General features: G+C 35.0%; 2 protein-coding genes across 2 annotated transcripts in view; one reads left to right on the top strand and one right to left on the bottom strand.

The window, feature by feature from the left end:
• Positions 1-599: 599 nt before the first annotated feature.
• mago (mago, exon junction complex subunit) lies at positions 600-1,605 on the bottom strand. The gene has a single exon (XM_019047148.2). It carries the CDS (start codon positions 1,488-1,490, stop codon positions 1,047-1,049), a length of 444 nt encoding a protein of 147 aa, XP_018902693.1. The 5' UTR covers positions 1,491-1,605; the 3' UTR covers positions 600-1,046.
• A 145-nt stretch (positions 1,606-1,750) lies between these two features.
• Positions 1,751-20,765, top strand: part of LOC109034150 (ATP-binding cassette sub-family C member 10) — a 31,935-nt gene continuing 12,920 nt past the window's right edge. Inside the window, exons 1-16 of the mRNA XM_019047147.2 lie at positions 1,751-1,947; positions 2,650-3,297; positions 3,904-4,435; positions 5,260-5,386; positions 6,599-6,692; positions 7,280-7,391; positions 8,782-8,907; positions 9,749-9,897; positions 10,574-10,693; positions 11,882-12,019; positions 12,596-12,713; positions 13,742-13,835; positions 14,168-14,306; positions 14,712-14,901; positions 18,523-18,776; positions 19,855-20,005. Of these exons, the coding sequence (XP_018902692.2) occupies positions 2,656-3,297; positions 3,904-4,435; positions 5,260-5,386; positions 6,599-6,692; positions 7,280-7,391; positions 8,782-8,907; positions 9,749-9,897; positions 10,574-10,693; positions 11,882-12,019; positions 12,596-12,713; positions 13,742-13,835; positions 14,168-14,306; positions 14,712-14,901; positions 18,523-18,776; positions 19,855-20,005 (2,986 nt within the window). The 5' untranslated portion in view covers positions 1,751-1,947; positions 2,650-2,655. The remainder of the gene's footprint in view (positions 1,948-2,649; positions 3,298-3,903; positions 4,436-5,259; positions 5,387-6,598; positions 6,693-7,279; positions 7,392-8,781; positions 8,908-9,748; positions 9,898-10,573; positions 10,694-11,881; positions 12,020-12,595; positions 12,714-13,741; positions 13,836-14,167; positions 14,307-14,711; positions 14,902-18,522; positions 18,777-19,854; positions 20,006-20,765) is intronic.

A 20,765-nucleotide genomic window follows, 5' to 3' on the forward strand; every position in this document is an offset into this window, starting at 1 on the left:
ACTTGAAGTTTTGAAGTTTCGAAATTATATGGGTCCTAATGGCGGAAAAAAAGTTTATAGTGACTTTTTGTTGCTTAAATATTGGAATTTGGAAGCCGATACTTCACAGAATATACATTAAGACTAGTTTTACTTGAAATTATTAATATCTCAATTTTTTCAAAAACTGCACTCGTGCACCTTGTCCTCCAAGCCTCTCATACTTCCTTTGTGGCGTTAAAAAAATGTCTGCTTTTGTTTCATTTTTTTGAAGGAGTAAGAACCAATATAGTTTTTTAAATTTTTCACAGAGAAGAAAAATCACAGAAGTTTTCAAGAATTGACGTTGCGTAGTTTTCAATTTAAAAATTGTAGTATGACAGGTAGTTTGCGACATTGCGAACCGAGATAAAGGGTCTGATAGTTTCACTGTCAAAAGACTTGTGAACCTCCAATAAGGGATCACTTCCGATCAGAACTCAAGATGGTATGCTCCATTCATTTTTAACAAAATCAATGAGAATAAGGAACAACTTGATGTTGTTCCGGTCAAAATTAGCTTCTTAGTTCTTCAATTAAAGGTTATGGACTTACAACACCGTTTGAAAAACAAACTCAGATTGAATAAATGTCAAGTTTATATTGAAATCTCAGTTACAATTCTGAATCACGGGTGCTTCACAATTTTTTTGAGGTAAAAAAATAAAAACTTAGGACTACTGGGAAAGGTATGACAGTGACAAAATTTAAGGACTTGACAAAAATAGGCAAAACCCTGCTCATTCTGGTACACAAATGATCTACTGAAGTACAGGAAAATAGGTTGCTGCGCACCTTTGCACTGAGGAAATTATATAAATTAATTAGTGAAAACTTTTCAAGCAAAGAGATGAACAGACACAAGGAGAGATGAATTCTTCTGAATCACCATTCATTGCAACAGAGAGATGGATGGATTCACTTCCCCCCTGTGTGAAACTGTACCAAAAAGTATAAGGTAAATACTTAGAGAGTAATTGGATTTTATGTACAACGTTAAAATCACTTACAGGATCAGTTCCAGTTCTTTAGATTGGTTTGATTTTGAAATGAAGTCCTATCAAACTGAAGACTAGACACTTTAAATCCTGTACGAGGTAGTAGAAGCAACGTAGTCCATCTGGATCCTTTGAGTGGTTGACATCGATAAGAGATCCAGTCTTCGAAGTGGTGAAGGAGATGTGCTCGTCACCGATTACGATTTCCAGTTCTTGTCGCCCAACTCTGTCCGGCATCGGCCAGGAGGAATCATCTTCCTGCATGATTTCAGACTCTAAGATGATTCTTTTGAGCTCTTCCATAACACTCTGATGCACGTACGCTTCTTTCCTGATCATAGTGTCGTTTTTGTAGTTAGAATTGTTGGCGTACCGCAATTTACCATCAGGTCGAAATTCAAACTCTAAAAATTCATGGCCGAATTTACCTTTGTGTCCAACGTAATATCTGATGTAAAATTCTTGAGATGGCATATTGATTAACTATGAACTGCACAATATACGGTAGGAATAAAAGAATTACATTCACTCGGCACGCGGCGGCTTTCAGTTTCAGGAAAATCAACAGAAAGAACAAAACTAACCAAAAAAAATTGTTGATGAAGTTTACCGTAAATTCATCATTCATCGGCCAATCCGGGCTTCCTGATTGGTCGACGGACCAAATTTTTTGATGATCGGCCAGTGGTTCTGGCCAGTTTGCCAAATTCGTAAACAATAACAATAATGGTGTTATCATTTTATTATCAATCACTACAACAAATTAACGGAACGTGTAACTTGTACTTGTGTAACTTATGCTTTCTATTGTTCATCCGAATTTATGATTTATGTATACATGCTGTTGCTGTTCGCCGAAATTCACAACTGCATGGCATCTCATGATTCCTCTCACTTTGATTATGTCCATCCGATAGAAGTTTAATTCCCTGTAAGTAAAATTATTAGTAGACGCACCGTCGACTACTTCATCTTCTCAGTGATCCTTTTGTTTCTATTCCTCAAGAGATTATGGAACATCCTTCTCCAAATTTCATTTTTGCTATGAGCCATGGCAATTTTTGGTAGCAATCTAGCTCTAATCTGTCACTCGCTCCAGAATCTTCAGTTTGTAAATGAACGATTCTGGAAGCTCATTTCTGTCACTGGATAGTCAGTGCACACAATGAGATGTTTCAGTATGACTCATGTTCATTGGTATCCTAGAAAACCACTTATCTTTGTTGGGGACGTTGGAGCCTTGCCTGTATTCGTTATCTTTAATTTAAGGTGATTCATCAAGCTCTCTGATGTGACGTCAAACTGGCATGTGATATGTCGCATTGATTAGGACTAGAATCTTGGCAGATTTTGAATATTTAGCCACAAAAAGGCCAACAGTTACTGCGCTCAAGCCTGAAGAATCATTTTAAACAAAAAAAAATTGAAAAATTTTGAGAAATGAAAGCAGAATCCTGTTTGGAAAAAACCCTGCATTTAATACGGTTATCGATTTCTGTATCGAGTGCAAGATTTTTTCCTCAACAGGATTCTGCTTTCATTTCTCTGAATTTTTCCAATTTTTTGGTAAGCCCAATGAAAAATAGGGCTTCTGAGCTCTCCTCCATTTTCAAATTTTGTTTATTTTTTCCAGGTAAGGATGAATCGTTATTCAGATATAAATTGGACTTGGAACTGGACTGAATTCTGTGGCCAGCCGGAGGGATTTGTTTTCTGGGATCAAAAACATGGAGACTTGGGTGACTGCTTTCAGAAACTGGTTTTGCACTTCCCTGTCCTATGTCTCATTTCTATCATATCAGGGTATTATTGCGGCCGGGACTTTAATTATGCCTTCAGATCACGCTTTGAAATGAATATGCTCAGAGTAAGGTACACTCTGACATTTTTCATGGCCCTTTTACCTGTGAGTAGAGTAATTCTGGAGATAAGCACAGTTCCATTGCATTTTGCTCCTGTTTTACTTTTGTTCAACGTAACTCAATGCTTTGCAATGCTACTTCATTTTTGTTACATACTGTGTTTACGTCATCGATTAAGTCCCAGTCATCGCGGCCCTGTCTTGATGAATGCTATTTGGAGTGTCTACTTCATTATAACGTTCATTGCACTTCGTTCTCAGTTTATTATTTATAAGCATATCCCAAGTGTCTCCAATTGTTCAGTACACTTCTACTCAGCAGTAATATCTGCCGCTCTCCAGCTCTTGTACTTACTAACTCTGCTTCCCAGCTCACCCTCTAATGGCGTCAGAAGATATCAGCAGTTCTGGGATACCCTTGTGAGTATACTTTATTTTTATGGAAAAGTCTCGAAGTATTTTTTCCCCAAATCAATTGTGAGTTTTCTGTGGCCTTGTCATGGAACTGATATTTTAAAAGTTGAAGGGGCTTTCATCAGTTATGAGGGTCATTCGTAAAAAATATATACATATTTATTTTTTCTTCAAAAAGTATGAAAATTAATGGAATTGGTATGAAACATTTTACCACCACACTCTTAGCTCTTCAAAAAATTCTAATTTTTTAAATTTGGTGCATTATTTGCGAATGATGTCATTTTTTTCCGCCTACCTCTCATCTTTAAAATAATTGCTCGTTGTTGAGCATTCTTTTTTTCCTAGCTTTGTACAATTATGAGAATTTTTGCCACCAAAGTTCCTCCTCACTCAAGGAAAACGGATCAAGCGGAAATATCTCTGCATTTTGTTTTGTCAAGTTTCCAAGTCAGATCCGAAGTACTATTGAAAACACAAATGTTAAGGAAAGGCTCTAATAATTATCAGGTCCTCATGATAAAATCTGAAATGCCTTCATAAGTATGTAGAGTTTATGTCTCCTATTATGATTTTCTGAAATTTTTTCTGTTATACGTCTTTGTTTTTCAGAATGATGAGAATTTTCAGAGTACTCGTTATCACCGTTTCGACGAAGATTTGGGTCGTCACTACCTTGGAGAAGCAATGGAAGGATGGGGGCCCCTGGCTAAACTGTTCTTTACTTGGGTGAACCCTTTAATAGAAAAAGGAGCCTCAGAAGATATCAAACACGCTGATGACCTTTTTGACTTACCTGTATCCATGGCTGCTTCGGTTTTATGTGAAAAATTTGACCACAAATTATACACAGTAAAACTATCAAAACCAGATGTTGACTCAAGAGATGAACCCGGGAGCTTTGAAGAAGAAACAGAAACTTCGTCAAAAGAACAAGTTTATAATGTTTCTTTGATAAGAGCTCTGTTCCGCAGTTTTGGGAAACCATTTTTTGGGATTGGCATCCTCAAGCTGATTGCAGACTGTTCTGGTTTCTTAGGTCCTCTCCTATTGTATCGACTCGTCTCTTTCATTGAGACGAAAACTGAACCAATTCAATATGGATACTACTATGCAAGTGCTCTTGCTGTCTCGTCTGTCATCAGTAAGTTTCCTCTGTCCATGATTTCTTGCCATTGATTTAGCACTCCCCGATTCCTTAACCTCAGTTCCAAAGTTTCCAAAATTCACTGAAGACAATAATTTAAAGAGTATTCCTATCATCTCCAGTGCTCAGCATTCATAAATAGTACTATTCTTCCATTGCGGAAATACGCAGTAAATATTTACAGGCTCCTGCAGCACTATTCAGGCCGGTGACTACATACTTATTAAGTCCCTCAGGCTTGCCTCTAGCAAAAAACGTGCTTTTCCAAATTAATGATAAAGGATAGAAAGAAAAATTAATGATGGTTATCCAATTGGAGATGTGTCTTGGAGATTATATTTCTAAAGTATAGAAACCTGTAAATATCTTGCTAATGCGCTTGTACTTTGGCATCTTACTGCCTGAGCAAAATTCGAATTTTTCTGCGGGGAGCTTCCCAGACCATAAAATCAGGTATTTTCTCCCCTGTGTGGAGCAATAGATGCAAGTCTGCGCTCTACTAATTGATGAATCCAAGGCCAAAGAATACCATGAAGTGATACCTTGGTAGTAGATGTCATGAACAGAGTTTTTCAAAGACAATATCTATTAATCTTCAATGTACACTTTTAGGGTTGAAACATAATTTTTTTTTTTTTGGTTTTCTAAGAGCCATGCCATAACCATCAATACATACATATTAGTTTTTTCTTCAAAATAGAGCTATTCAGTTTACATTCATGAGTCTTATAATTATAGCTGCTCCCCCCCCCCTCCAAATATTTATTAATGTTTCCTCTCTTTTGACTTCTATTTGCCAAATTTTGCTCCTCTTTTTTTAGGTGCATTTTGCAGTGTGCATTTTTCATTCATGATGGCAAAAGTGAAGTTAAAAATTCGTGGTGCCTTCATTACAACTATTTACAAAAAAACTCTGACTCTGAATTCTCTATATTTAAATAAGTTTAGGTAAGTACCCAAGCTATTCAGTTTTTTTATTATTGTATACTTTTATCATTTACCTTTTTTTCATCATTCACCTTTTTTCATCATTCAATTATTTTTTAAGAAAAAAAAATTTAGCCTTCCTAAGTTATGTCCTAGAAAAGGAAATAACGAAGCTGGCAGAAGATAATCTCTATGGATTGGAATACCTATATCTGAAGTTATACCTGAATTTTTTTGGAGTGTGACTAACTGTTCATAGGGGGATAGACCTTAGTTTAGGGAGAAAAAAATTTTAGTGATGCAATTTTTGTCAAAGCGGCTCAAAGAATCGAATTTTATAGATTTGAATAGAACTTTTCTAGTGACCTGGAGGGTAAGTTGTGAGAGGTCTAGCTCATCTTGTGCCTGTAGAAGGCATACTTGCATCATAATCCAGCAATTTTGTAAGCAGAATATGGCAGATTAGACTTTTCATAGCTTTTCCTTTCGTAGGTAACCTTGGTTTTATACGAATGGCATGTAGAACATTGGTTGATTTTCTTTTTAACAAATATGAAGAATTGTTGGAGACATCAAGTTTTTTCACTTTCTCGAGTGGCAGGACTGAGCAAGGAAGGCGTAACTGCCAAAATTTAAACAAAAATTATTTCTTGTTCAATTTCTTCAACCCTCCTTATGTGACCATAGTCTTATTCTGTAGTTTTGTAGAATTGTTGAAGATATGTGTGTAGTTTTTCATGTTTTCTAGAAACTCGACTTTGGTTGCTTAATCCTATCTTCAAGTAAACTATTCTCTCCCCCCAAATGATTCATTCTGGAGGTGTTTACAGGTGGGCATCTCAGTAGCTCAGCATTAGGATATTTTGTAACTGATTCTAATTTATTTGTCTTCATCTAATTTCAAAGAAAAAGGCCAATCGAAACCCCAGTTTTTCAAGATGGTGTATGACCGCAAAAGGCCATGAATAATGGGTAAAAGCAAAAAATTACAAGCAAGTCAGTTCTTAAATTTTTGTATTTTGCGTTGCTCACACGTTTTTTCATGGATTAATTTTTTTTTACCTCTCATCACTCTATATTTTAATTTTTGGTTTTTTTGTGCTTTGCTTCTGTCTCAGAACAGTGCGAACCTACAATTACTTTTGCCTGTTTCAAACAGCATTCAAAACATAATTCTAATCTTTCTCTTTCTCAGCATTCTAATTAATCTCTGATTTTTAAAATTTGTTTCAGCACGGGTGAAATCATCAACTTCATGAGCACTGATACTGATCGAGTGGTCAATTTATGTCCCAGTTTCCACGAAGTCTGGAGCATACCATTTCAGGTTTTTGCTTTTTTGACTTTTTGGTTCAACTGTTCTTCCAAATGCAACAAACAACAGCCTAATATCAATTACAGTCCAGTATTTATTTCAGAGTAGGAATGGGGGTTTTAGATTACGAAAGAACTATAAATTTAGCCTTTGCAGTAAAAATTTCTTCAATAGTTCAAAGTTAGATTTTTCTAAAAATTTGACAGTTGTGACCCCTATGGAAAGGGCATACTTTGCAGTGAGGTGCTTGCCTTTAAACCCATTATGAAAGAAGGAAATAGTTTTTGCATATATTGTTGGAAAATACATTTTTTTTTTTCAAATTTTTGTAGGAACCTGCTACAATGGATGTGATTAAAGATCATGTTGTTCTAAATTATTTTAGAAATTTTTGTGTTTCATGCACTTTTATCCTAAAAAGTTACTCAGGAAATCATAATCATGGCTTGATAAACATGACCATTCTGAAAAGGAGAAATTGAAATTTCCTACATTGACACGTTTCACTCCGCATACATTTATTTCAGCTTGCGAGTGTGAAATTTTCTTTCTATCCTTGCAAGTATTCTCATTGATCTGATATTTTTTTTATTTAATAGATTGGTGTTATCATGTACATGCTATACACACACATTGGTCTAGCCTTCATTTCTGGAGTTGTGTTTTCTTGTTTGATCATTCCAATGAATAAAGTCATAGCATCAAAAATAGGTAAGCCTTCCTTTTCCTTTGGTTCATTATATTTTCTTTATTTCACTAGTCCATTTACTCGTTGCTCTTCATTGATTTCACCACTGTAAATGGATAGTACTCAAAGAACTTTTTTGTGTTTAAAATATAATTTATGCTTCTTTCCCATGGAATTCCAACTTGACTTTTAATCAAGTCTATTTTTCATGTAAGTGCTACCAATCAAACAAATTTAGGGCCTTATTTTTTTTTCTCTCAAACATACATTAACATCGTTTACATTCTCATAATCTGTTTTATACGCTTTTTTCAGTAAATGGTGGCCTTTAAGGGCACTGAGTCCTCATAATCAGGCCAACAGATTCTATCTGCAAGTGTAAAAATTGTTCATTTTTTGACTGACTCATCATTGCAATAGTGATAGGCAATTCTTGGACTGAGAATCAATTTTCCAGAATCATTCTGAATCAGCCAGGGAGAATTGATTCAATTCAATGATCAGGTCCAAAGAATCGATTTTTTAAAAGATCGATCCAACAACACAATCTTTCCCGCCGATCTGAAATTTAAAAGTTAGCTAATCAAACCGCACAACTTTAACAAAAAATTGGAAAGCAACATATTGATATCAAGACTTCTCATGAAACCGTAACAAAACGGGAGAAACAAGAGGAAAAACGCTTGATCGAGTAATTGAAGAGACACTAATGTAACGTTCCATTTATTGGCGAACAGTGGCCAATCAGTGAGTTAAGTCGCAGAGGAGTGAAGGAAAATCATGAGTGTTGCTGCATTACATTTGACCTGCATATTGAATAATCTGGACTTCCAATGTCTTTTTTATTTCCAGTTGCTTATGTAGTATCTGAATATTTTGCAGCCTTATAATAATGCTATGTTACATTCTTGTTTGCTCTGTTACCCTGATCAGGCTTTCATTCTCTTTTTCTCTCTCTCATTTTATTGAGTTTTTGCAAGAGGTTGGATTTAAATTTTTCGTTCGCTGATTTTTTATTAGTGAGTTGTGGTTTTTGTGATGATGAGTTTGCATGAATGGACAAAATTTTCCATACTTGTGTGACCAACTTTAACGACCTGATAATGTGGACTAAGCGCCCCAAAATGGTCGTCATCTACTGTATATTAAGCAGTGCGTAAAACAGACAGTGAACAGGGTAAGTCAAGAAAGCAAAACCAATCTTATTTTTATCTGTTGATATTGAAAAAATAATTTCCTTGTGATATAGTGTGTTTATATTTCAGTCTCTTTTAATTGAGCTCAGTATCGGTAAATATTTTAAAAATGGCATGCTGTGCGTTTATCCTCTATTATTGTACTTCTCAATGAGTAGGACTAAAATCAAAAAGGAAAGAATAATGATTAACATAAATGACTTACTCCTTTTTTCAGGTAGTTACAGTACCCTTCTCATGAGTCATAAAGATAAAAGAGTGAATTTAATGTCTCAAATCTTACATGGAATCAGAGTCATCAAAATGCATGTGTGGGAGGATCACTTTGCTTCAAAAGTTAAAGGTAATTTTTTTATTTTTCCATTAATCATCTTTTGTCCTATTTCCTCTAAATTTCATAAGGAAACGTGTTTGTCAAAGAAAGTGGAAAATGTCCCAAAGTCAAGGAAGACCTTTCTGCTCACTATCAATCACTCAATCCTTTGCAGCACTCACCATTTTAGCTGTAGAGTGGTGGTAGAATACGGATACCAATTAATATTTCCAGAGCAGAGACAAATTAACACGCTTTTTGGATGAGATTTCTTCAAGTAAAAGTAGATTCCACGCCAAACCAGTTTACTCAATATTAGAGCTTAACTGAAGACCAGCTGTCCTCAGTTTAGCTTTGAAAGTAAATGCAAAAATCAGTATGGCAGATCCTCTGTCGCAGTCCCAAAGTGCATGAACTTATGTAGAGTGAACTCTAAGTGCCTTTTTTGAGGTAGGCGGGAGGCAAATTAGGAATTTCAATCAGAAATACCCTTCCTTCCCTCCTCCCCAGCAAGAGACCAAGTTTTAGACCTGTTGAAAAGTACATGAAAGACGAAAATGTTTGGTGAAAAGCGCAGGTTGCTAAATATTTCTGAATAGTGACAAATTAAAGTTTTTTATTGTGCTTCATGGTTCAGCGTGTTTGAAGATCAAATTTTCTAATTTGCCTAGCACAAAAAGTGTCAAATTTTATGAAAAAAATATGTATTTTGCCTTTTTTTGGTAGCGATGAGTTAAAAAGTAGAGTCAAGCAGAGTCATTTTCCTTTGGAAAGTACCCCTCTTAAATCATGAGATCATGAATTTTTTGCAACTCTACTGATATGTATTGAGGTAAGGGAGTCTTAATTACATTTTTGTGTTCCCTTTCAGATGCAAGAGGCTCTGAGCTGAAGTATTTGAAGTACCGAAAATACTTGGATGCTTTGTGTGTATTCTTTTGGGCAACAACTCCTGTTCTGATGTCTGTCTTGACTTTTTCTACCTTTGTTCTGATGGGAGGAAAACTTAACGCAGCTACGGTGACTCTTTCATTTTCTCTTTTCTTTAAACGCTGTTTGTGTAATATTTGGGGCAACTAACTTCCTTTGTCATTACCGAGCTGAAAAAATCCAATCCATCAATCAACGATCTTATAAGTAATTTCCGAAGAAAGGTGTCAAGATCTTGATCTGGGACCTTGCAAAAAGTACAGCTTTTGGCTCATGGATCCCAAGTAGGTGGTGGATTTAAAAAATTTCTGGACTGGAGCTGCGCAGGCCTTAAAAACGGCCAATCAAGCTAAACTAGAGCTTGTTTGAAACCTTATACTCTATTGAGTACACTGCTTTTTAATTGATGACTTATATTTTATTTGTTTTTTTGTTTTTGGGTTTGGTTTGGACCTTAAATTCAAGCCTCGCGCATCTTTAATAATTTGCAAAACTTATTTTTATATATTATTCGGCCCCTTCAACTCATTTTGATTTTTCGTTGGTGGGGAGTTTGAATGGACTGATTTTAATGTAGACTGTAATCGATAGTTATCACTTACAATTACATTAAAAGCAGTCTATTTGTCCCCTCCTATTTGATTTGATTTTGGAGATTTTCCAGGGGCGGTAACGATGATAACAATGCTTAAATTTCTGCCCTGTCTAGAGGTCTGTTCATCATGAGGTCATAATAACTAATTGATTCTCTTTCTTTGTCTGGCAGGTTTTCACATGTGTTTCTCTTCTTCATATGTTAATTATGCCCTTAAATGCCTTACCCTGGGTCTTAAATGGTCTCACTGAAGCTTGGGTGTCCATTAAAAGAATTCAGAAACTTTTTGAGGTTGGTATATACTAGGATAGTCGAATTTCTTGAAATAATGCAGCTATCAAGCACATTTAACTACAAAGAGGAAGATTTTTTATCTAGATTATAACGTATATATGTACATATTAGTTGCTTTTACGGCACACTAGGGTGCTCTGGGATGCCCACCCAACACCAGAATCTGTTAAGGTAGAGATTTCTCAGAATCTGGCATCTCTTCATCTTTTTTTAGATGGTCTTTCTCTCTCTCTTTCTGGGAAGTTCTGAAGAAACTGGTTTTAGTTAAAGACTTGTTGTTGCAGTCAAGCAGTTTATTGGGGGGTTTTAGCTAAAATCAAGCGTCTAAGGAGGCTTTTAGAGAATTTGCATGTCACCAAGGGGTGAAAGCAGGGGTGTTGTCTATCATCAACTCTATTTAAGTTAAAATTAGAGCAAATTCTAAGATTTATTTATTTATTTTACGTTTGGTACATAGAAGCCATCTTAAATGGCTCTCGTAGAAATCAGTGATTTGGAAATCGTAAGAATTTCAACATTTAACAAATTTAAGTCTTAAAAGTTACAAGATCTGTTGTGATCACAAAATTGTCAAAATTGTTAAGTGGTAGTGCAGAAGGCAAGAATGATGATAGCTGTTTCTTAAATTTACAGAATCAGTTAAGTGAAACTATTCTGATTTTTAGGGATACCTTTAGAGTTATCATTGGTTGCAAAAATAGTGAATGCTTTGGGACATGCTCATAAAATAACCGTGTGTCATTTTGTGCCTTATAATGACTAGAGTCAGAAAAATGATATTAATAATGACAAGAATATACGTTTGGTCATGTGGAAACAATAAAATGCGGTCGCCATTTCCTATTTTTTTACACCGTGACGCCATTTACAGCGTCAATATTCTTGTAAATTCAGAAATTCGAACGATGGGAAACACCTGTTTTTATTTTGGTGCAGTGAACACCAAATTTAATTTTAATAGTTCTAGTTTACTTTCTTTCTACTTTTTTTTATTTTTATTTTTTCTTTTAGATATTTTCTTTCTTTCTTTATTTTCTTCCAACCTCAGCAACTAGTCTCCAGAAGACTCTGAGAGAGTGGACCTCACCAGCTCAAGTAACTAGGACACTGCTCAGAAATTAAAGCACTTTCCTACAAGATTTTCCTACATATTTTCTTTTATTTTTATTTTTATTTTAATTACAGATGCCGGATTTAGATTATGGAAATTTTTACAACTGCGTCACCGGAATGAATTCAGGCACTCTGATTATCGAAGATGGTTGTTTTTCTTGGGGAAGTAAACATTTTAGACTGGAAAATATCAATATAAGTGCAAAAAAGGTGAGGATTATCTCTCCGTACGGGTTTTCGTCAAATTTTCCCCAGAAAATAAAATTCTGAATGCTTCATTATTATGGGCAGACATGCGTGGAACTTGGCCAGAATTACAGTAAAAAAAACCGATGACAGTCAATTGGATAAAGTAATTTTTTTAATGAAAGTCTGGTCAAAAATGAATTTGTCCTTTGACTGCACAGGAATTTTATTCCGAAATCTTCGATTTATGCTTTTCAACACTTTGAATGTAAAATTTTCCTGTGACATGGAATCCTAATTGTCAGTGACACTTGTCCACTGCCTTCCTGTTTCCTCTATTTAAACTGGTGTGAGTTTTGCTTAGATAGGTAAGTGAGGCTATAGAATACATTTTGAAACTTTAACGAGAAGTATGAGGTTTTTTGAAGCTTTTCTGATGAAAAGAATGGAAGAAAGCAGTGAGTTTGTAAATTTTTAAATCGGTTTTTGAACATTCAGCTCTTTGAAGCTACCTTATACCTTTTCTGAAAAAATAAGTAGCAGTGGTTCTTAAATCTCCATTCATATGTGAACTTGATTCCTCCTCTTTGTTTGTATCAGGGTCAGTTCATTGGAGTGGCAGGGCAAGTAGGATCTGGAAAATCTTCCTTATTATTCGCAATTCTGGCTGAACTGGAGAAACACACTGGTATAGTGGCAACTTCGGAGCTAGAAAATGGTTTGTCAAGTATTCTTCTATTACTATAAGATTTATGGATAGTGCATAAACTCTTATTTACAAAGCTTGCATCCCTACGATCTGCTATAAAATTTTTTTCAGGAATGGCCGATTTCTTTAGTGAAGCAAGATAACAATCTGATTGAGGTAAAAATCCTAGTTAGAGAGCGCTTATAAATTGCATATCGCATTTTTTTGGCATTTCTGAACCCCCTCCTCCCTTGTAACACGCCATCTCTTTGTAACCCAACCCGAAACATCTCTTGATAATTATGTAACGCTTTACCAATCCCCCCCCCCCCTTCTGATGATTAAAAAAATAGCAGGAAACTGTAGATTATATAGTTGGATATACTTTGAAGTATTAACAATGATATGTGACAAATAACATTGAGGAAATAAGGATGATACATGCATTCTTATGAAAATTGTGCAACTAGATTTTGTGTGTTTTGTAATGTTAGCACTGACCCTCCTCCCTTTCTTGTAATGCAACGTAACGCAGGCTCATATATACTCCGGTAAAATAATGCAAGCAAAATGTTGATTCTTGTATAAAAAACTAGAAAATTATAACTCTTGTAATATTATGCAGTGAAACAGATGGTTATTTTTGCTATAATGAGATTTTTGTTGTAGCAGACTACATTACAGCAAGAGTTTATTTTAATATTTTTAATTTACAATACCTCCCAATACTTCAAAATTTGTAAAACAAGTATTTTTTTCTTTTAATATCTTTTATTTGCTACTTCTCAATCATAGGAATCCCGGACAATGTAGTATTTTTTACTCCCTTTTCAAGTTGTATAATTATTCTTCACAGTACATCCGCTGTTCATAAAAGTACCCATCTATCAGAGTAAACATTTTGGAAATAAATCATCCAGAATTCAATTTGTATGAAAGTATTGAGGATTAATTAATCTTGAAAGATCTTAATGATATGTTGAAAGAGGTTGCCATTTGTCTTCACCCGAAATTTTCATTTTCTTGTGATTCCTTTAAAAACTTGTTTTTATTTTCAGGTATCGCTGTTGTAACTCAGTCTCCTTGGCTTCAAAATGGCACAATCCGAGAAAATATTTTATTTGGAAAAGCTTTCGATCAGACACGATACAAGTGAGTATTTGCTAATTTTCATAGATGTTTTTACATTCTTTGATTTCAATATTGTTCTATTTATTCTGACTTGTGTGTAACTAATTCTACACTCCAGTAAATACAAAATCAACCACCAAACTGACGAAAGAATCGTCTGATTTTTTCCTAATTTAATAATTTTTGAAAAAAACAAAACAAAAAACAAAAAAACAAAAAAAAAACAAAAAAAAAGTAAAAATGTGGCATTTATCTAAGAATTATTCATTATTCTGTATGTTAATCAAGAAACTATATTTCCTACTAGAGGTTTCAATAATTTGTATTTTGAAACGATTTGAACTTACTTTCAGAGCTGTAATTTCTGCCTGTGCACTGGATGAAGATCTGGAAGTTTTACCTGGAGGGGATGAAGCAAATGTCGGTGAAGGTGGTTTCATGTTGAGTGGTGGTCAAAAAGCCAGAGTGTCGCTTGCTCGAGCCATATACCAGGTTACTGTTTTTTGTTGTTGTTGTTTTTTTATGTGGGTTTTATTGGGCAGCATCAAAAAGATTCTAAAAGTGCCACGCGTGTTGTTTGGACGAGAGTGCAGTCTCTCTCATGAACATTTCTGTGAGGCATACGGTCAGTGCATCCATGTATGTGTATAAGCTTATGGTTCACGACGGATATGGCTCAAGTGGAAGGATGCACCTCTGAATTTTTGTTTTTTGAGGGGAGGATGAAAAATCCTGTGGTGTTGAAGGGAATATGCACCCAGAACACCGTGGCAGATAATGTGACAGTAAATTTTGAAGTTCTTTGTAATCAGTTTCTGAATTACATAGACATACACATATTAATAATTATTTTATGTAAAAAGCTTTGTGCCTCTAATGCTCTATCTCTAATTTTAGGACAAGCTGTTGTACCTCCTAGATGATGTTCTATCTGCTGTTGACAATCATGTTGCATTACACATTTATCAACATGTCATTAATGGACTGCTCAAGAATAAAACACGAATTCTAGTCACTCATCAAACACAATATTTACTATCTGCTGATCGTATAATATTTTTGAAAAATGGGAGAATCGAAAAAGAAGGTAATTTTGGCAACTTATCACTCCATACTGAAACAAAATTTATTGTATCTATGAAATTTATTGCAGTTTTCTCTCGTGGGAAAAACAAAATTAATGGAGGGGAAAAAATCTATTGAAGTCTAATTCACTTAATCCGGGTAGGAGACAAAAAATTATGATTTCCAAGCTTTAAACTCAAGTAATTAACATGCAGCAACACAGTTTACTCCCTCTTAGTGGAAATTTAGTAAGTTGGAGGTGTTGTCATCTAAGTTAGCCCTTGTTAACATTTTATTTCCAAGTGACCGTGATGCAGTCATCCAAAAGAGATCGAGGATTGACTATGCTCATGATTGGGCCGCGGTTAATCCTCAATCGCTGTTGGACGATTGCATCGCAATCGCTTGCAAGTAGAATGTAAACAAGTGTCAATTTGGCTGTACCTCTAACAAGTTCTGCTGCCTATTTTTTCCCCTTCCCATTATGAAATATCCACTGATTCATCGTGAAAGCAACTATTCTACCTAATCAAAATTTCAAAGTGATTAAAAATGATGAGTGATGCATTGCTTTGGTCTTAAATTTTACGGATCACCCATAACTAAAAAATCCTTTATGCCTCCTCTAAATTAGCCCCACAAATGTCAAGATAACTACATAGTACTATTAACTTTTTAAGCAAAATTATCTGGCTAAGTTTAAATTGATTAATATAAAAAACACTGTATTTATTCAATCGATTAATTAATCATCAAAGTATACATTTGTAAATTTTTTTTTTTTAAAAAAAAAGTAAGTTTAATCTGATTCTTAATTTGTAAATAATTAAACAAATATTAACTATAGAAGAGTAACCTATTATTTTTTGAATAACACAATTATTTAGCCCCATTAGACCACCAAAAACTGTTGAACGAACCATAATGAAGAAAAATCTTGAAATAGAAAAAATGTGATACAACAAAATCAGTGGAATTAGTTTTATTAAAGTAGATAAAATATAAAATCTTACCCATTCAAGTTTTCCAAAGATTAAAATTAGCCCAAAATGAAATGGAAAAATACCTATCCAAAGTATCTTCAAGATCTTGTTATACCTCTTCGTTATTTTTTTGTGATTTCTATTTGTTTGGATGTGCAGAGGAATGTGTTAAGGAAACACAAAACATGGGGAATTCTAACTGTGTAAGAGTAAGTGAGAGCTGTCATGCTAAACGGCACACATTTATCCTTGTTCTCTAGATTGTGTTTCTCTGAGCCAGAAAAGATGCGACTTGCTCACCACCCAATTTGCTTTGACTACACAGAGTTTTGAACACATTTTTGCTAATAAAATACTTGGAATGCTGAAGCTCTCTTTTTTTGCAATGAGAAGTTCTTTCAGGAGTGGACTTGCACCTCAGAATTGAATGTCCTGACAACAGACTTTGCATCGCAACCACCCGAAAAAAACTGAGCAACAAACAGTGTTGACAATATGAGGCAAATAATGTTGGCCTGGAAGACCAAGAGTGATTTTACTGATGTGTCTATGAAAAACAAATGATTATGGTGAAGTGAGAAATCCCTCTGGGGGACTGCCAAGGGGATTCCAATGAATATCATATAGGCACAGAACATTTGGACTGCATTTTGCATTTTGGAACTATAAATTCTGGCCCGGTTTAAAAACAACGTATGTGCCATTAGTTTTCCTATGCACATAAGTGTTTTTTCAGATGAGCCATAATTTATAGTTCCAATTTGCAAAATGCAGTCCATTTGTAGTTGAACTCGTAAATCATAATGGTAGCAATCTCTTCAATGATATTTTCGATGAAATGATACTGGTCTCATCATGAATTCAGTTACATACTTAGTTGTTGATTGATGTCATAAAGTTATTTTTGCCATTGAGTAGACTTTGTCAAAAGGGAGATTTATTTGCTTCCAAAAATGTTTGTAACCAATGGATCTCACATCCATCTTCAATTTTCCATCTCTCTCTCATAGAAATTAATTTCACCCTTACCTGGCTGTAATTGGCATCAAAATATGCGTTATCATCAACATATGCAGAGTATCCTCCATCCTTGTTAAACCGTAAAAGAGTTAGTTGTATTTTCAATTTCAGTCATAATTATGATTGCTTACCTAATAGTACCCATTACATACTAGAATTAAAAAGTGAAAAAACTACGAGGACACGTTTTGGCCCTCCAGTCATCATCAGGTTCACGCGACTGATTCCATGTCTTCAACTTTTCCTTTTCTGCTGTTTTTGCTGTTGTCAAGTGCTTTGAATAACACGGAAAAAAGTAAATTGCTGATTCAACAATTCAATTGCTAAAACAGTGAGTGCAATGTTTCAACGTAGACTTTACAACAAAAAAATGCTACTCTAACCACATTGTAAACTAATTTAACCACGGGGGTGGTTAAAGTAGCATTTTTTCGTTGTAAAATCTACATTGAAACATTGCACTCACTGTTTTTAGCAATTGAATTGTTGAATCAGCAATTTAATTTTTTTCCGTGAATGTACTATGTGTGTTGGATTCTTGACTAAACCTGTTCCTATGTATATAAATTTCTTCCCAGCATGTCAGTCCTTTTTTATGTTTTTCCTCTTTAAGCACACCATCAGTTTGAAAAGTGTAATCATGGATTCAACTGCGTTAAGAGATCAATGTATGAACATCAAATTTCTTGTTAAGCAGGGGAAATTAGCCTTGGAATTTGTTGATATGCTGAAGGTAGCATATGGTAATATGGTAATGATTCTATCCAAGATACCACAATGCATAAGTGAATACAATGGCTCATGTTGTCAGGAAAGTGTCATTGATGATACGAGAGAGGCGCCCCTTATGAGTGCCAAAAAATGAATATTTGAGTAAATGAGTAATTGTGTTGATGCGTTGTCGAATGAGAGTTCAAGACAGTTAATGAAGCACTTAATAGTGCTGAGACAGTATACATAATTTGAAGTGAAGGTTTGCAGTTTTGAAAAGTGTGCGGAATGTCTTGACGGAGATGCAAAGAGAGCATTTTGTCATACGTTCTCCTCCATGAAAACGAGCTGAAGTATTTTTTGAGCATTTTCCTCGCACTTGACGAGAAATTTTATGTCTCTGCTTTGGTCTGTCAACGCAGTCAAATCCATGATGATATTATAATTCAGACTGTAGACTGCAACTGCACTCAGAAGTATGTTATCATCTGTGCAGTTTGCTTATCAGATATCGATGACAACGGTTCAGGAAGACTCAGGAGCATCCTGGCTATCGCTTCTCACGGTTACCTGTCCTGTGACTAGCGGTAGACTTTCCGTATCGACTTTGCAGTGCAGGGGCAAAATCCATATCATTTTTTTGTTCCAAAAGTATTCCACCACAATCGATTCTATCCTTGTGTGTCTCACGTGTTCTTAACTCCTTAATTTGAGGTCACGTTTTATTTTCTCCACATTGAACTCAGGGCAATTTCTTCACTTGATCTCACAAATGCCAGCCAATGCACAACTGTAAGTCTTTCAGCTTGTTTCCTCTTACATGTAAACTAAATTGCTGATTGAGGTGAAATTGATTATTGAAACTGAGACTGATGTATTTTTGATAAATTCTTCATTATATCGCAGCCACTTTTTTTCTTTTTCTCCAGGTAAACCATCTGAGGTTCTACCTGATTATGAGGAGCACTTGCTATCTTCAAGTAGTTTTAGAGATCCCTCCGATGCCTCAAGTTCCAGTAGAGAGCATAAAGATGTCATCAAGCGAGTCCAATTACCACCAGAACACTTGGAAGGTGAAGTGTCTGAGATTGGTGGTCTTGCATTTTCTGTCTATGCTAGGTACTGGAAAGCCATAGGTCATACATTGGCTCTGCTGATTCTCCTCTCCATACTATGCATGCAGGTAAGCAGCCTTCTTATAGTTATCTTGCCTATATCTTAAAATTCTTCCTTTTATACACGAATCAGAATAAACAATGATGATGGATCAGTTCTAAATCAAGGAATCATATTGATGGCTAAAGTGCGAAACCATGTATCTCCATTGCGGTGTTTCAAAATCTCTGCTCCTATTTTATTTTTTCGCAGAACGACAAGTCAACTGTATAGCTAGAAGTCTCAACAGAATATTCTGCTTATAGAGAAGAAAAATCAAGGAAGTTTTAAAAGAAATTAAGTCGTTTTGCATTTTATCATTTTGCATTGTTCGTTGCTCGAAATCTGACGTTAAAGCTCTGTACGGCCACCACAGATATTGTTTTTTAGAATTAATTCATAATTAACTTAAGGATAGATAATAATTGAGTCGTTAGTAAGTTATGTCCAGTAAAGTGCCTCCTGCCTAAGTCTTGCTAATCTGACTTTAACAGGTTTGTGGCGCTTTTTTTGAAGTTCTTCTATTTGTATGAGGCTTTTGACTACTTTTGAGTAAAAATACTTTTAAATATTCTCATTCTTAAGTATCAATCAGATATATTCTATACCTATATTCTAAACCTTTGAGTTTTGAATATCTTTCCTTTCCTTTTTGAAGAGGAAAATATTTTTCCTGTCATAATAGAGTAAAACTTCGTATTTTGTTAAAAAAAATGAATAGCACATTAGCGTACTAGGAAAATGGTGTGAAGTGATGAAAGATTGCTATGTCCCTCTTTGCTGCTCCAAATAGTGAGAGAAACCTGGCAGAAAAGCCGTTGTAGACTCTGGCTTGTTGTGGTTCTAAAGGTAGGGTTAGGTTGAAGGCACAGAGAAAACCGCAGGTTATTGTAAACGCTGCATAAATTATTTTTTAAGAATACTACGAATGCTGCCAAACTTGCATGCTGTTTGAAAAACATGCAAAAAAAAAAAAAATAAATAAATAAAATTCATGTCGTTCCTTTTTCCTCTTTTTCTCTCCTTTAAGAAGTGTTTTCAATTAAAAGTTTACATGAACAGTTTTTGTTTTTATCAGTACATTTGACAATAATTTCTTGTATCAGGTTCTACGTAACAGCACTGATTTCTGGCTTGCATATTGGGTGACAAATGAAGGAAATACCTCAGTTGTAAATGCAAGTTATGATCAAATGTCTACTGAATACATTTCATCAGAGGAGTATTCTGGCAATGATGCTGACAATTATTTTAATCGTAAGTACAAATAAATTATTAAGGAAGGAAGTACGAGGGCTGTCCCAAAAGAAACCGGACTTTTGTCATAGAGGGCGAACCGAGCTTCGTAATGAAGTTTTCTTGGGCTTGTTTGAAAGCTGATAAGCTACTAAAGATGCTTGTTTTTACAGAATGCAAAAATTCGTATTGGTAAGGAAACTACACGCTTTGGAATAAAGGAAAGTCAAACTCGAGTTGCGATTTTTGTCTTCATCTCTAGACAAATTTAGATACAACTTTAAAAAAACCCAGGTTTTAAGTTAAAAACTTCGTTGCTCTCTTATTCAAATGCTTAAAAATAAGGAAATTAACATTTTAAGCAGCTTACCAAGTCATCACCTATCCCCTTCAAAATACTTGCCAGCTTTGTCGATGCATTTTTGCCACCGTTTCTTCAATTGGGAGAAACACCGTTGGAAATCCTCAGATTTGATTGATCGCAATTCCTACAGGGTGTTCTCTTGGATTTCCGGAATGGTTTGAAAACGTCGATCTTTCAAGGTAAATTTAAGTCGTGGAAATAAGAAAAAATCACACGGAGCCAGGTCAGGTCACCTTGAAGGAATTGCGATCATTCAAGCCTGAGGATTTCCAACAGTGTTTCTCCCAGTTGAAGAAACGGTGGAAAAAAATGCATCGACAAAGCTGGCAAGTATTTTGAAGGGGATAGGTTATGACTTGGTAAGCTTTTAAGCATTTGAATAAGAGAGCAACAAATTTTTAACTTAAAACCTAGGTT

Source organism: Bemisia tabaci, chromosome 3, assembly GCF_918797505.1.
Source record: "Bemisia tabaci chromosome 3, PGI_BMITA_v3".
Taxonomy (NCBI): Eukaryota; Metazoa; Arthropoda; class Insecta; order Hemiptera; family Aleyrodidae; genus Bemisia; species Bemisia tabaci.